At 39.0% G+C, this 17,988-nt stretch overlaps 1 protein-coding gene across 1 annotated transcript in view; it reads right to left on the bottom strand.

Moving 5' to 3' along the window:
* Positions 1–16,182: 16,182 nt before the first annotated feature.
* Positions 16,183–17,988, bottom strand: part of nudt14 (nudix (nucleoside diphosphate linked moiety X)-type motif 14) — an 80,494-nt gene continuing 78,688 nt past the window's right edge. The window contains exon 6 of the mRNA XM_061987174.2: positions 16,183–16,498. Within this exon, the coding sequence (XP_061843158.2) occupies positions 16,443–16,498 (56 nt within the window). The 3' untranslated portion in view covers positions 16,183–16,442. The remainder of the gene's footprint in view (positions 16,499–17,988) is intronic.

Below are 17,988 nucleotides of genomic sequence, written 5' to 3' on the forward strand. Positions count from 1 at the left end.
GACCTGGACAGAGTAAGCAGCGTGTCAAGAGTGCAGAGCATGAATGTGATGTCGCCAGGCCGACCAACAGAAAATGAAAAACTTAAATAACACAGACATGATTAACAACAGGTGCGTGAGTGCAAATGAATCAGGTGTGTAACATGAGGACAGGTGAAAACTAATGGGTTGTCATGGAAACAAAACGGGGAGTGAAAAAACAGGAACTGACAAAATCCAAAAAAAGCACAGACATGACACTTATATATATATATATATATATATATATATATATATATATATATATATATATATATATATATATATATATATATATATATATATATATGTATGTATGTATATATATATATATAATATATTTGAATTTCAGTGAATTCTAGCTATAAATATACTCCTCCCCCCTTAGCCCCGCCCACCTCAACCCCCCCCAAATCTCCCGAATTTGGAGGTCTCAAGGTTTGCAAGTATGTGTAAAGCTCACTTTATTAAGTTATTCCTCATCCACAAATCCCTCGAATTCTTCTTCGTCAGTGTCCGAGACCTGTTGTGGCTCAATATTGGTCCATATATAAGGCACACCGGATTATAAGGCGCACTGTCAGCTTTTGAGAAAATTGGAGGTTTTCAGGTGCGCCTTATAGTGCGGAAAATACGGTATATTGGATGTCGGGGTTTGTCATCCTGTTTTAGCAAAATGACCTGCCCATCGACACATTTTCTTCTTTTCAGCTCTTGGTGTGCACCTAAAATGTCCAAGCTGAAGAGAAAGCTGCCCAAGCGACATGTTCCTATTAAAGAGTCATTGCAATGTTGTACTGAAGCCAGACTCCACATGTGTCTAATGAAGCATGCCACGGTATTTTAAGAATGATTTGCGGCAAATGAATGCCGCTTTCCTTTTGGTTCCCATGGTTGACTGAGCTATCAAGTGCGTGGAAAGGGCAGTTCCGCTGCGATAAGAGGAGACATGTTGTCACCACTGACACACAGCGCTATCTTTTTCATGCCCTTATGTCCCGCTCTGCTGGTGGCACCGTATGCATTTGTTGGCTGCCGTGCAGAACGCTCGGGTTTCATCCACTGCACACCAGTCAGCCTGTGTGAAATGTTTGCTGAAATGACTTTCCCCACAACAAACGGGAAATGCATATTTGCATGTCATTACCGCCGCAGCCCTACCCGTAGACAGACGTGTCAGCCAGTTAAGCCAGTGAATGACGACGATGCCATTCGAAATATCCATCGCTTTCTCATGAGGATGTGCCGCCAATGAAACTACACCTACATTTTTTCATTGATTGAACTTTTGCCGGATTCTGTTCCACGCAGCTCACTTTGCAGGGCACTTTTTGTTTTCTTTTCTGCTGACTCGCCGAGTTAGATATTTTGTGTTGAGAAGCCTGGTCCAGCCTGTATTCCTATTGACATGTCCTTCGTTTTATTATTATTATTTTAGCACATTTCTTATATTTACAAAGAAAAAACATACATTTTGATACTTGGCACTTTCTTAGAAGTATGATCATTTCTTTAACGTTTTATGCTAGCATTTTTAACAAATTTAGTTCGTTATACTTGATGCCATCTTAAAAGTATGTTAACTTCTCCTATGTTGGCATTTTTACACCAGCATTTCAACTAATTATGTTCGTTTGTACCTAAAAATCCAAGCTTTTGATACTTGGTGCCATCTTCCAAGTATGCTAATTCATCCTATGTTAGCATGTTAACATTTTATGATAGCATCTCAGCTCATTTTTGTGTGCTTAAATAAATAAAAAAAAATCATGGATTGTGATACTTGGCACTATCTTAGAAGTATGAAAATGTCTTCAATGTTAGCATGCTAACCTTTTGTGCTAGCATTTTAACTAATTTTGTTCGTTATTAGAGATGTCCGATAAATGCGTTAAAATGTAATATCGGAAATTATCGGTATCGTTTTTTTTATTATCGGTATCGTTTTTTTTATTTTTTTTTTATTTTTATTAAATCAACTTAAAAAACACAAGATACACTTACAGTTAGTGCACCAACCCAAAAAACCTTCCTCCCCCAAAAAACCTTCCCCCCCATTCACACAAAAGGGTTGTTTCTTTCTGTTATTAATATTCTGGTTCCTACATTATATATCAATATATATCAATACAGTCTGCAAGGGATACAGTCCGTAAGCACACATGATTGTGCGTGCTGCTGGTCCACTAATAGTACTAACCTTTAACAGTTGATTGTACTCATTTTTATTCATTACTAGTTTCTATGTAACTGTTTTTATATTGTTTTGCTTTCTTTTTTATTCAAGAAAATGTTTTTAATTTATTTATCTTATTTTATTTTTTTTAAAAAGTACCTTATCTTCACCATACCAATTTGTCAAAATTAGGCATAATAATGTGTTAATTCCCCGACTGTATATATCTGTTGATATCAGTATCGGTTGATATCGGTATCGGTAATTAAAGATTTGGACAATATCGGAATATCGGATATCTGCAAAAAGCCATTATCGGACATCCCTATTTGTTATACTTGACGCCATCTTAGAAGTATGATAACTTCTTCTATGTTAGCATGCTAACCTTTTGTGCTAGCATTTTAACTAATTCTGTTCGTTATACTTGACGCCATCTTAGAAGTATGTTAACTTCTATGTTGGCATTTTACACTAGCATTCCAACTAATTATGTTCGTTTGTACCTGAAAAGCAAAGCTTTTGATATTTGGCGCCGTCTTCGAAGTATGCTAGTTCATCCTATGTTAGCATGCTAACATTTTATGATAGCATTTTAGCTGCTTTTGTGCGCTTGAATCTAAAAAATCAGGGATTGTGATACTTGGCACTATCTTAGAAGTATGATAATTTCTTCGATGTTAGCATGCTAACCTTCTTTGGTAGCATTTTAACTAATTTTGTTCGTTATACTTGACGCCATCTTAGAAGTATGTTAACTTCTCCTATGTTAGCATTTTTACACTAGCATTTCAACTAATTATGTTCGTTTGTACTTAAAAATCAAAGCTTTCGATACTTGCCGCCATCTTCGAAGTATGCTAATTCATCCTAGGTTAGCATGCTAACATTTTAGCAAAACTTCTGTGTTACAGACACCGTTTGGAAAAAGTTAAGGTACTGTATATAATAACATTTACAAAATATTTCTGTTTAAATAACTCATTTCACAACGTATGCATCTGCGGCTTTTAGTCCGGTGTGGCTAATACATGGAAACATATGTTTTCCTTGTGCGTGTAGTGGGCACTATAGTCCGGAAAACACGGCAATTATTCCTACTTCATGGAAATTAATTTATAATGGTGATGTCATCGACGCATGGTGCAATCGCACGTGCGCAATATGAGTTATTTATTACTCATTTGTAGGTTTTTTTTATTGCGTTTTACTTTTGCTGCTGTATGTAAAAAAAATGGTGCCGCCAAAAGTGGCGGCTGATTGCAGCAGCTTTCTGCTCTTTTACTGTATATCCTCTTTTTTTTCTTTAATGTTTCCCGCTTGTTTTCACATGTTTTTTTTACCGCTTGGTTTTAATCCCTCTTTCTTGACTTTAACGCTGCTTTTAATAATCGTTTTGGGACTGAAAACACACAATTTTCCCGTTGTGATGAGAACAAAAGTCTATCTATCCTATATTCAGAACTGATCAACAGCGACAAACAAGGGACGACTGTATACGTTTTTGTCAACAAAAAGACAGTAGCTTATTTATTTGGCAAATCAGAGGAGTGTTGCTTATGTAGGAAATATTCAAATTTAATTATTTTTTTCTGTGTGTGTAGAAATATGGGGAAACAACTACAAATGTGCACTTCATTCACTAACTGTGTTACAAAAAAGATCTATTAGATTTGGTGCATTTGCAAACAGCTAAAAAGATGTACAAAGCAAACTATAACCTGCTAGCCAAGAATGTACAACAATTCTTCTCAACAAAAGAGGAGAAATATAACCTTAGAGGAAAATCTAATTTAAAACATTTGTAATGCACGTACAGCACTTAAAACCTTTAGTATATCAGTATGTGGAATTAAATTATGGAATGGATTAAGCAAAAAAATCAAACAAAGCACCAATATGATTCACTTTAAGAGACTGTTCAAACTACAAGTGATCACAAACACAGAACAAGAATTATGATAAACATCTTAAACCCCTTCTTTTTTTTTAGATAAAAATTGTTTGTATATTTAATATTTGTTTAATTACTATGCTATATTAATTATTTATTTATTCACTGTTCTGTTACAGAGAACAAGGAAATGGGATAAAATTGCTATGGTATGAAAAGGGGTAGGATTAAATAAGCTCAGCTTCTTCCTACTCCTTTTCGGACGTGCTGCAATGAAACAACTGGAAATATGTGATGCATTAAATATAGAGATGTCCGATAATGGCTTTTTTGCCGATATCCGATATTCCGATATTGTCCAACTCTTAATTACCGATTCCGAAATCAGTCGTGGAATTAACACATTATTATGCATACTTGTCAACCCTCCCGGATTTTCCGGGAGACTCCAGAAATTCAGCGCTTCCCCCGAAAACCTCCCGGGACAAATTTTCTCCCAAAAATCTCCCAAAATTCAGGCGGACCTGAGTGACGTGTCGACTGCCTGTTTTCACGTCCGCTTTCCCACAGTATAAACAGCGTGCCTGCCCAATCACGTTATAACTGTAGAATGATGGAGGGTGAGTTCTTGGTTTCTTATGTGGGTTTATTGTTAGGCAGTTTCATTAACATCCTCTCAGCGTGGTAACAACACACAACAACAGCAGTCACGTTTCCGTCTACCGTAAAGCAGTTCGTCTGCCGTAAACAGCAATGTTGTGACACTCTTAAACAGGACAATTCTGCCCTCTACTGTACATGCATATGTGACATTAACATCTAGGGCTTTTAGAGAGTGCAGTGCACAACTGCGCACACAACAAGGAGGCGAAGCAGAATGCATCATCAGAGAGGGTGTTCAGCATGGTTAGAAAAATAGTGACAGAAAATAGAACAAGGATGGACAATTCAACCCTTAACTCAACAATGAGTAGATGAGTGTTATGTGTGTGTATATGTGTAAATAAATGAACACTGAAATTCAAGTATTTCTCTTATTTATATATATATATATATATATATATATATATATATATATAGCTAGAATTCACTGAAAGTCAAGTATTTCTTATATATATATATATATATATATATATATATATATATATATATATATATATATATATATATATATATATATATATATGAAATGCTTGACTTGGTGAATTCTAGCTGTAAATATACTCCTCCCCTCTTAACCACGCCCTCAACCACGCCCCCCCCACCTCCCGAAATCGGAGGTCTCAAGGTTGGCAAGTATGTTATTATGCCTAATTTTGTTGTGATGCTCCGCTGGATGCATTAAACAATGTAACAAGGTTTTCCAAAATAAATCAACTCAAGTTATGGAAAAAAATGCCAACATGGCACTGCCATATTTATTATTGAAGTCACAAAGTGAATTATTTTTTTTAACATGACTCAAAACAGCAGCTTGGAATTTGGGACATGCTCTCCCTGAGAGAGCATGAGGAGGTTGAGGTGGGCGGGGTTGAGGTGTGTGTGTGTGGGGGGGGGGGGGGGGGGGGGTAGCGGGGGGTGTATATTGTAACGCCCCGGAAGAGTTAGTGCTGCAAGGGGTTCTGGTTATTTATTCTGTTGTGTTTATGTTGTGTTACGGTGCGGATGTTCTCCCGTAATGTGTTTGTCATTCTTGTTTAGTGTGGGTTCATAGTGTGGCACATGTTTGCAACAGTGTTAAAGTTGTTTATACGGCCACCCTCAGTGTGACCTGTATGGCTGTTGACCAAGTATGCCTTGCATTCACTTGTGTTTGTGTGTGAAAAGCCATAGATATTATGTGATTGGGCCGGCACGCAAAGGCAGTGCCTTTAAGGTTTATTGGCGCTCTGTACTTCTCCCTACGTCCGTGTACACAGCGGCGTTTTAAAAAGTCATACATTTTACTTTTTGAAACCAATACCAATAATTTTCGATGTTACATTTTAAAGCATTTGTCGGCCGATAATATCGGCAGTCCGATATTATCGGACATCTCTAATTACATTGCATTGTATGCCTGTTCGAAATAAACTGAAACTCCTGTAAATGCTGTTTTTTGTGCAATTATTTGGATTTTTGACTGTGGAAGTCGATGCTTGACAGTTGCCAATGACAACCACGGTAATAAACATATTGTTGAATGAATACATATCGACAGTGTCTATTAAATCTGAACATATTCTCTCACTCTATCATTGCAAAGAAGCAGAGGCAGCTTCCCTTGAACTCTGAAGGAGTTCCTTATACAGTAAAAGCTGCTGTGATTGGCTCCATCACGCTACTTACCGCACATAACCAATTTGGAGCAAGGATGTTTGCAAAGCAAAATGTATTTACTGAGCATCCCAGATAAGACCGTCTCCTTCCACACGCAAACAGACTTGCCCTGAACCCGACCATCCATCGCTTCACGTAAAACCTGAGGTGCTCGTAAATATGTATTAAAGCCAAACCACAACTCACTGGGCTTGCAGAAACCTCAAGAGGCAGGTCAACTTTAAAGCAGAAACAGGTTGTCAGCATTCCCTTTGCTTCTTATCTCAGACCGGACCACTTCTTCACCCCGCTGCGCCTTCTCAGAGCTGGATGCTGATCCATTAAGGTCGTGACCTCGCTGCAGGAGGGAAGGACAGGGATACTTCACACACGCTGGATGGAAATGTGGATGTAAAATATGTACAGCATACTTACGTGTTTAGCAAAATGATGAGGGATTCCCTCGATGTGGTCAAAAGGCGTCACGAATAATACAAGTGTTTAAAGTCATTTTGACCAACACACCACACGACTATTAGAACAAACAGACCTCCACCGAAGCCAAACAATCGCAGTTTTGATCATCCATCCAAAAATAACCCCAAAAAAAGTATTTCAGTGAGTATTATTAGAGTGATGGGGAAATATCTTACTGTAAGGCTACAATAATAAACTGTTGATACTACCAGAAAACAAAATATGTCAGGAATAGTTAGTTGTTTTTTTTTCAGAAAAATGTTTTTTACAGATAGGTTACACCAGGGGTCGGGAAACTTTTTTGGCTGAGAGAGCCATGAAAGCCAAATATTTTAAAATGTATTTCCGTGAGAGCCATATAATAATTTTTTTTAAACACTGAATACAACTAAATGCGTGCATTTTTAAGTAAGACCAACATTTTTAGAGTATAATAAGTCTCTCATTCTTTTTAATAACATTGTTATTCTGAAGCTAACCAATAATAAATAAAATACTTCTTACCATTAATGCGACTTCTTGAACAGGTGCGGTAGAAAACAGATGGATGGATTAAAATGCATGAGAATGTTTTATATTTTGAACGTTATTTTTAACACTGTGATTACCAGCGGAATTATTCATTACTTATCGTGTTAAGTAATGTCAGCTAAGATTTATATGAGAGCCAGATGCAGTCATCAAAAGAGCCACATCTGGCTCTAGAGCCATAGGTTCCCTACCCCTGGGTTACACTATATACAGTATATAAATATATACATACATACTAAAATATACTGTAAATCACACCCATTTGAATCCATTGCAAGGCATGATCTCAGCTGCATTCGGGCGCAAGCACACCCAGGGACCCCGAAAGGGGTAGAAATGGATGGATGGATGGGCAAGGCATGATGGGAAAAATGCAAAACACTCTCCACACTTATCCACGTTTGACTTTTAGCCGCTTGATATTCCTGATTGATTACAAAGCTTTAAAGATGCCATCGCGGAAGTAAATAAGGTAGGAGTTGAACTTTCACATACTATTAACCAGAGGTGGGACCAAGTCATTGCTTTGCAAGTCACAAGTAAGTCTCAAGTCTTTACCCTCAAGTCTCGAGTCAAGTCCCGAGTCAAGACAGGGCAAGTCCGAGTCAAGTCCAAAGTCAAGACTGGAAAGTCTCAAGTCAAGTCCCAAGTCCTGCATTTTGAGTTTCGAGTCCTTTCAAGTCATTTAACCACAGACTAATATATTTACACAGATTGTGTATGCTTTTAAAACGCTGTATTTATTTATTAAAACAAGTGCATTTGAAATTGCAGGGAAAAAGATAGTGCTGACATTGCACTTCAAAATAGCACTATTAACCAGTAATTTTAAACATGTAACTCATTCCTTTACAGAATAAACACATTTGAAAAAAAACAAGTGCAACTGTACTTATTTGCACAAAAGTGTTAACATTGTATTTCCATGGCATATTGCATTGTAACTAGTTCCACAGCAGTTTCTATCCTGTTCTTACCTTATCTCATTGATCTCATCTCATACTGTATGTGTGTTTATGTGTGCGTACACATGAAAAACATAACAAATATATGAACATAACAATGAACAGAGTTGTACTTTTTAGATGTCAGGACCCTATGCAATATGTACACATACTCTTAATATAGTATACATTTTAACTGACCTTTATTTGACTATGTTTGTCTTTTTGTAGGTGGCTAAAATACGCGGTGCTGCTGACTGCCGTCTAACGTTACGTTACTGTGTGTGATACATTGACTAACGTAACGTTATGTATAGGTACCTCATGAAACCCTGCTTAAAAAAAAATCACTTGACAAAAAGTATGAATAAGGTAGCAAACTTCAGTGGACGCAACAGATTGCCGTGTTTGCAATGACGTTATAACCATAGACATCTTTTAAGTAGACGCAGCATTGGTTGCTGTGACCTGAGCAATTTGGCCGCCATCTTGAAGTGCTGATGAGGAGCCGGCGAGCAGCCGAAACTGACAGTTGACAGGTAGAAAACAAAGATGGTGTTCAGCGTTTTCCTGCTCAAATGAGCAGACTGTTGAAAATAGGAATCGGGGGATTACTTTTCACAAGTGAGATTTAACATTAACGTACTATTGGTTGTATTTTATGAAAATAATATTACCACAGAGTTGAGAAGGATCAAAGATCTTCAATATTTGTATGTGAAAATCACAAAGAAATCTTCTGTGGGAGGATGACGCCCCTACAGGGGTTTGGTTTACAAACTTTCAGCCCCACCTAAAACAAAATTCACCAGCCGCCACTGATTATGATGCATTCTCATTTTAGGCAAAGTATAAGACAATACTTTCTTAACAGTATAATTGTAATCAGGAATCAGTCTTCAAGTAACAATATTCAAATACTAACATTGTTGGGTAAAACAGAATTTGGTTTTATTCTGAATCCAGTGAAACAGATTGGTGGTTTTAGCTGATATGAAGACTTTCAGGTGTTTATATATGTTTAAGTATTTGGCAGACGCTTTTATCCAAAGCGACTTACATAAAATAATACATATAAAACAATCACTGCAAACATTATCATTTAAGGGAAGAATGTAATAGAAAATATTAATACAAAGTGTCAAGACAGAATAAACTCTCTGCTGCTGAAGCAACAGAGATACAGTCTATGGTCCCTAAGATATATAGATATCTAATGTATTCATACATTGTTTATGTAGGATACACACATATGTATATATAACCTAATCATATTGTTTCTTCAATTTAAAAATAGATTACCGTTTTTTCCCCCCTTCTCTGGGATTATATTCCCAGTTTTGATCTCGGACGTCTGGTCACTTATAGCGTATAAGAATATTATATTACTGTTAAGCAAACTATGAATAATAAAACACGCCAAAACATGTGTCTGTTATCATAGCTACACGTGTGACAGGCAACTACCAAACTGACCTCGGAGACCATCATTGAGCTGCAATACGCCGATGACTGTGCCCTGGTTTCCCATACACCAGAGGCTCTGCAAAACATCCTCTCGGCAGCTGTAACTGCATATACCAGAATGGGACTGACGATCAACACCCAGAAGACAGGTACTTTGTCAGTCCAGTGCTGACCTCCCACAAAACCCCACAATAACCCTCACAGCAGCAGGGCAACAGCTGCTCACAGTGCCCACCTTCAAATACCTGGGGAGCATAATGTCTGACACCTGCTCAATGGATGACGAGATCCAGAACCGCCTCAAGCAAGCATCAGCATCTTTTGGTCGTCTAAGGAGAAGGGTTTTTCAGAACAGCAACCTCAAACTCCACACCAAAGTGCTGGTCTACAGAGCAGTATGCATCACTGCATTACTGTACGGATGTGAGGCATGGACTATCTACAGCCGCCATCTGAGAAGCCTGGAGACCTTCCATGTAAGATGTCTGCAGAAGATCCTTGGCATCACATGGAAGGACAGAGTGCCGCACACAGAAGTGCTGGAGAGGGCAGGTAGCTGCAGCGTGGAATCCATCATGACCCAACATCAACTCAGGTGGTTGGGGCATGTCATCCGAATGCCCAGCCATAGACTCCCACGCAGAATCCTCTATGGTCAGTTACACCTAGGCCAACGCAGTGCTGGTGGGCAGAAGAAGCGGTTCAAAGACCAAATGAAGACCACACTGAAGAGATGCCAGATCAACCCCTCTTCACTGGAGGAACTTGCTTCCTGCCGAGACCTCTGGCGCTCCCACTCCTCACAAGGAGTGGATTATATTGAGGAACAGCGCACACAACACCGTGCAGCAAAACGCGTGAAGAGGCATGCTCGCCAAGCCACCCCTGCTCCCCCCAGCACCTCCTTCACATGCCCGGTCTGTAACCGCATCTGTAGATCCAGGATCGGACTTTTCAAACATCAGCAGACTCATAAATAAAAGAAGATGGTCATCATCGAATCGATGGACAACCATAAGCAAGCAAGCAACGTGTGACAAAAAAGGGGGTGAAAATCAGTGGTATTCAGTGAGGTAAGATGAATTAAATGCACTGACAGTTCATTGCTCCTGCCAAATGAATTGCACTGAGTGGAGCGGATCACCACTCCAAGATGGCGGCCACGCGCCTCGTCTGCGCCAGTAGGCAGTAGCGCTAGATGCTGCGTCTACTTATAAGATGTCTATGGTTATAACGTTAGCAGTGAGTTTGCAGCCTCACTGATTTAACTACACAGAAAATAAAAGTCACGTTACTTAGCCAATAAACGTTATCTTACATTCAAAACTTACCCTTCTTTGTGCAACTTCAAATGTCGAACGAAGTTGGAAGTTGTTGCGTCTCCGTCTGTAATATTCGAACTGCGTGATTTGCATACCGCAATTCGTTTTTTGTTGACCAAGTCGTAGTTTTTATACCCGAACGAAACCAACTTTAACATAATTGTTTCTCACTGGCACGTTGTTGGACAACTCTTGTTCATTGGTTGTACTGCAATTTGATTGGATGAATGCTGCGTGATGAAAACAACGTAAATCTAATTTGATTGGCTGTTGTACTGACAGCACACCAGCTGATAGGAACAACACGCTGATAGACAGACGAAGAAAATGAAAAATACGGAGCGCTCCCAAATAACTTTTTAAGCTTTGGATTTTGGGGAAAGTGGCAAGTCATGTCAAGTCATGTCAAGTCAAAAGGCTCAAGTCCAAGTGAAGTCACAAGTCATTGATGTTAAAGTCTAAGTCGAGTTGCAAGTCTCTTCACATTTTGTCAAGTCGAGTCTAAAGTCATCAAATTCATGACTCGAGTCTGACTCGAGTCCAAGTCATGTGACTCGAGTCCACACCTCTGGTTAATAGCAGAGGTGTGGACTCGAGTCACATGACTTGGTCAGTCTGACTCGAGTCCAAGTCATGTGACTCGAGTCCACACCTCTGGTTAATAGCAGAGGTGTGGACTCGAGTCACATGACTTGGACTCGAGTCAGACTCGAGTCATGAATTTGATGACTTTAGACTCGACTTGACAAAATGTGAAGAGACTTGCAACTCGACTTAGACTTTAACATCAATGACTTGTGACTTCACTTGGACTTGAGCCTTTTGACTTGACATGACTTGACATGACTTGCCACTTTCCCCAAAATCCAAAGCTTAAAAAGTTATTTGGGAGCGCTCCGTATTTTTCATTTTCTTCGTCTGTCTATCAGCGTGTTGTTCCTATCAGCTGGTGTGCTGTCAGTACAACAGCCAATCAAATTAGATTTACGTTGTTTTCATCACGCAGCATTCATCCAATCAAATTGCAGTACAACCAATGAACAAGAGTTGTCCAACAACGTGCCAGTGAGAAACAATTATGTTAAAGTTGGTTTCGTTCGGGTATAAAAACTACGACTTGGTCAACAAAAAACGAATTGCGGTATGCAAATCACGCAGTTCGAATATTACAGACGGAGACGCAACAACTTCCAACTTCGTTCGACATTTGAAGTTGCACAAAGAAGGGTAAGTTTTGAATGTAAGATAACGTTTATTGGCTAAGTAACGTGACTTTTATTTTCTGTGTAGTTAAATCAGTGAGGCTGCAAACTCACTGCTAACGTTATAACCATAGACATCTTATAAGTAGACGCAGCATCTAGCGCTACTGCCTACTGGCGCAGACGAGGCGCGTGGCCGCCATCTTGGAGTGGTGATCCGCTCCACTCAGTGCAATTCATTTGGCAGGAGCAATGAACTGTCAGTGCATTTAATTCATCTTACCTCACTGAATACCACTGATTTTCACCCCCTTTTTTGTCACACGTTGCTTGCTTGCTTATGGTTGTCCATCGATTCGATGATGACCATCTTCTTTTATTTATGAGTCTGCTGATGTTTGAAAAGTCCGATCCTGGATCTACAGATGCGGTTACAGACCGGGCATGTGAAGGAGGTGCTGGGGGGAGCAGGGGTGGCTTGGCGAGCATGCCTCTTCACGCGTTTTGCTGCACGGTGTTGTGTGCGCTGTTCCTCAATATAATCCACTCCTTGTGAGGAGTGGGAGCGCCAGAGGTCTCGGCAGGAAGCAAGTTCCTCCAGTGAAGAGGGGTTGATCTGGCATCTCTTCAGTGTGGTCTTCATTTGGTCTTTGAACCGCTTCTTCTGCCCACCAGCACTGCGTTGGCCTAGGTGTAACTGACCATAGAGGATTCTGCGTGGGAGTCTATGGCTGGGCATTCGGATGACATGCCCCAACCACCTGAGTTGATGTTGGGTCATGATGGATTCCACGCTGCAGCTACCTGCCCTCTCCAGCACTTCTGTGTGCGGCACTCTGTCCTTCCATGTGATGCCAAGGATCTTCTGCAGACATCTTACATGGAAGGTCTCCAGGCTTCTCAGATGGCGGCTGTAGATAGTCCATGCCTCACATCCGTACAGTAATGCAGTGATGCATACTGCTCTGTAGACCAGCACTTTGGTGTGGAGTTTGAGGTTGCTGTTCTGAAAAACCCTTCTCCTTAGACGACCAAAAGATGCTGATGCTTGCTTGAGGCGGTTCTGGATCTCGTCATCCATTGAGCAGGTGTCAGACATTATGCTCCCCAGGTATTTGAAGGTGGGCACTGTGAGCAGCTGTTGCCCTGCTGCTGTGAGGGTTATTGTGGGGTTTTGTGGGAGGTCAGCACTGGACTGACAAAGTACCTGTCTTCTGGGTGTTGATCGTCAGTCCCATTCTGGTATATGCAGTTACAGCTGCCGAGAGGATGTTTTGCAGAGCCTCTGGTGTATGGGAAACCAGGGCACAGTCATCGGCGTATTGCAGCTCAATGATGGTCTCCGAGGTCAGTTTGGTAGTTGCCTGTCACACGTGTAGCTATGATAACAGACACATGTTTTGGCGTGTTTTATTATTCATAGTTTGCTTAACAGTAATATAATATTCTTATACGCTATAAGTGACCAGACGTCCGAGATCAAAACTGGGAATATAATCCCAGAGAAGGGGGGAAAAAACGGTAATCTATTTTTAAATTGAAGAAACAATATGATTAGGTTATATATACATATGTGTGTATCCTACATAAACAATGTATGAATACATTAGATATCTATATATCTTAGGGACCATAGACTGTATCTCTGTTGCTTCAGCAGCAGAGAGTTTATTCTGTCTTGACACTTTGTATTAATATTTTCTATTACATTCTTCCCTTAAATGATAATGTTTGCAGTGATTGTTTTATATGTATTATTTTATGTAAGTCGCTTTGGATAAAAGCGTCTGCCAAATACTTAAACATATATAAACACCTGAAAGTCTTCATATCAGCTAAAACCACCAATCTGTTTCACTGGATTCAGAATAAAACCAAATTCTGTTTTACCCAACAATGTTAGTATTTGAATATTGTTACTTGAAGACTGATTCCTGATTACAATTATACTGTTAAGAAAGTATTGTCTTATACTTTGCCTAAAATGAGAATGCATCATAATCAGTGGCGGCTGGTGAATTTTGTTTTAGGTGGGGCTGAAAGTTTGTAAACCAAACCCCTGTAGGGGCGTCATCCTCCCACAGAAGATTTCTTTGTGATTTTCACATACAAATATTGAAGATCTTTGATCCTTCTCAACTCTGTGGTAATATTATTTTCATAAAATACAACCAATAGTACGTTAATGTTAAATCTCACTTGTGAAAAGTAATCCCCCGATTCCTATTTTCAACAGTCTGCTCATTTGAGCAGGAAAACGCTGAACACCATCTTTGTTTTCTACCTGTCAACTGTCAGTTTCGGCTGCTCGCCGGCTCCTCATCAGCACTTCAAGATGGCGGCCAAATTGCTCAGGTCACAGCAACCAATGCTGCGTCTACTTAAAAGATGTCTATGGTTATAACGTCATTGCAAACACGGCAATCTGTTGCGTCCACTGAAGTTTGCTACCTTATTCATACTTTTTGTCAAGTGATTTTTTTTTAAGCAGGGTTTCATGAGGTACCTATACATAACGTTACGTTAGTCAATGTATCACACACAGTAACGTAACGTTAGACGGCAGTCAGCAGCACCGCGTATTTTAGCCACCTACAAAAAGACAAACATAGTCAAATAAAGGTCAGTTAAAATGTATACTATATTAAGAGTATGTGTACATATTGCATAGGGTCCTGACATCTAAAAAGTACAACTCTGTTCATTGTTATGTTCATATATTTGTTATGTTTTTCATGTGTACGCACACATAAACACACATACAGTATGAGATGAGATCAATGAGATAAGGTAAGAACAGGATAGAAACTGCTGTGGAACTAGTTACAATGCAATATGCCATGGAAATACAATGTTAACACTTTTGTGCAAATAAGTACAGTTGCACTTGTTTTTTTTCAAATGTGTTTATTCTGTAAAGGAATGAGTTACATGTTTAAAATTACTGGTTAATAGTGCTATTTTGAAGTGCAATGTCAGCACTATCTTTTTCCCTGCAATTTCAAATGCACTTGTTTTAATAAATAAATACAGCGTTTTAAAAGCATACACAATCTGTGTAAATATATTAGTCTGTGGTTAAATGACTTGAAAGGACTCGAAACTCAAAATGCAGGACTTGGGACTTGACTTGAGACTTTCCAGTCTTGACTTTGGACTTGACTCGGACTTGCCCTGTCTTGACTCGGGACTTGACTCGAGACTTGAGGGTAAAGACTTGAGACTTACTTGTGACTTGCAAAGCAATGACTTGGTCCCACCTCTGCTATTAACATTCAATTGTAATATTTGTTAATTATTTATTAAATTATTATATGTAAACACACACATATATATGTATATATAGTTATATATACATATATACTGTATATAAATGTATATACATACATACATATATACTGTGTGTGTATATATATATATATACACACACACACACATATATATATATGTATATATACACACACACATATATATATACAGTATATATACACATATATACACACACATGTATATATATATATATATATATATATATATATATATATAATATATATATATTTACACACATATACATATATATGAGATGTGAAATCAATGCGTCACTGTATGCTTAAAATGAGCAAAATACGTCATTATTACATGTTATTATGAATGTTACGACAAAACATGTACAGCGTGTATATAAAACTTTGATTGAGGTTTTTGAATATTTTTTTTAGAGCGCTTTATAAGCAGATTAGATCTTGACAAAGTGTATATAAAAATTGGTTATGAATTTTCAGTTTAACAACACTTTTTGTGGCAAATGTAGTTATTTCATAATCCTGGTAAATAAAGCCACCAAAATGCATGTTTGGTCCACGGTTCATTATTTGTCAGCTCACACAATTTAATTTTTTTTTTCTCTGCAATCCTTTTAACATTCACATTAAAAAAAAAAATTATATTTGTAGAACCAACTTCTCCAACATATTTCCCAGATGGACAAGCTTATATATTTATATGATGTATTAACCAATGGATAAAAGAAAGAAAAACTGATATTTTCCCCCGCCCCCTTACACGAGGTCTCATTATCATACAGATGGGGAGTGTGTTGGAATCGTGTTAGCTTCAGACTGTGGCCGTGGATCTTGTCCTCCTGTCAAAGAGCTCCTCTTCGCTCCCACCTGTGAATAGGACACATTGACAAGGTAATCCATCTGCTGGCCTGGCACACACACAGATGGCCTCTGGAGAGCGGAGGTACGGCCATTGTGTCCCGTTACAACATGAAAGCAGCAGGCACGCTATATATATACATACATACACACATATATATATATACATATACACACATATTTATACACGTGCATACATATATACTATATATACATATGTATGTATGTGTATAAATATGTGTGTATATGTATATATACTATATATATATATTGGGAACTGAGGAGACCAATTTTTGAAGCTTTTCAGGCGGAATTCTTTCCCATTCTTGCTTGATGTACAGCTTAAGTTGTTCAACAGTCCGGGGGTCTCTGTTGTGGTATTTTAGGCTTCATAATGCGCCACACATTTTCAATGGGAGACAAGTCTGGACTACAGGCAGGCCAGTCTAGTACCCGCACTCTTTTACTACGAAGCCACGCTGTTGTAACACGTGCTTAGCATTGTCTTGCTGAAATAAGCAGGGGCGTCCATGAAAAAGACGTTGCTTGGATGGCAACATATGTTGCTCCAAAACCTGTATGTACCTTTCAGCATTAATCGCGCCTTCACAGATGTGTAAGTTACCCATGCTTTGGGCACTAATACACCCCCATACCATCACAGATGCTGGCTTTTGAACTTTGCGCCTATAACAGTGCGTCATAGGCGCAAGAAGACAGAGGACATAACGTCCACAGTTTCTAAAAATAACTTTGAAATGTGGACTCGTCAGACCACAGAACACTTTTCCACTTTGCATCAGTCCATCTTATATAAGCTCGGGCCCAGCGAAGCCGGCGGCGTTTCCGGGTGTTGTTGATAAATGGCTTTGCTTTGCATATTCTAGTTTCAACTTGTACTTACAGATGTAGCGACAAACTGTAGTTACTGACAGTGGTTTTCTGAAGTGTTTCTGAGCCCATGTGATGATATCCTTTACACACTGATGTCGCTTTTTGATGCAGTACCGCCTGAGGGATCGAAGGTCTGTAATATCATCGCTTAGGTGTAGTGATTTCTCCAGATTCTCTGAACCTTTTGATGATATTACAGACCTTAGATGGTGAAATCCCTAAATTCCTTGCAATAGCTCCTTGAGAAATATTGTTCTTAAACTGTTCGACAATTTGCTCACGCATTTGTTCACAAAGTGGTGACCCTCGCCCCATCCTTGTTTGTGAATGACTGAGCATTTCACGGAAGCTGCTTTTATACCCAATCATGGCACCCACCTGTTCCCAATTAGCCTGTTCTCCTGTGGGATGTTACAAATAAGTGTTTGATGAGCATTCCTCAACCTTCTCAGTCTTTTTTGCCACTTGTGCCAGCTTTTTTGAAACATGTTGCAGGCATCAAATTCCAAATGAGCTAATACTTGCAAAAATGTAAACATTAAACATCTTGTCTTTGCAGTCCATTCAATTGAATATAGGTTGAAAAAGGATTTGCAAATCATTGT

Source organism: Nerophis lumbriciformis, linkage group LG26 (genome assembly GCF_033978685.3).
Source record: "Nerophis lumbriciformis linkage group LG26, RoL_Nlum_v2.1, whole genome shotgun sequence".
Classification (NCBI taxonomy): domain Eukaryota; kingdom Metazoa; phylum Chordata; class Actinopteri; order Syngnathiformes; family Syngnathidae; genus Nerophis; species Nerophis lumbriciformis.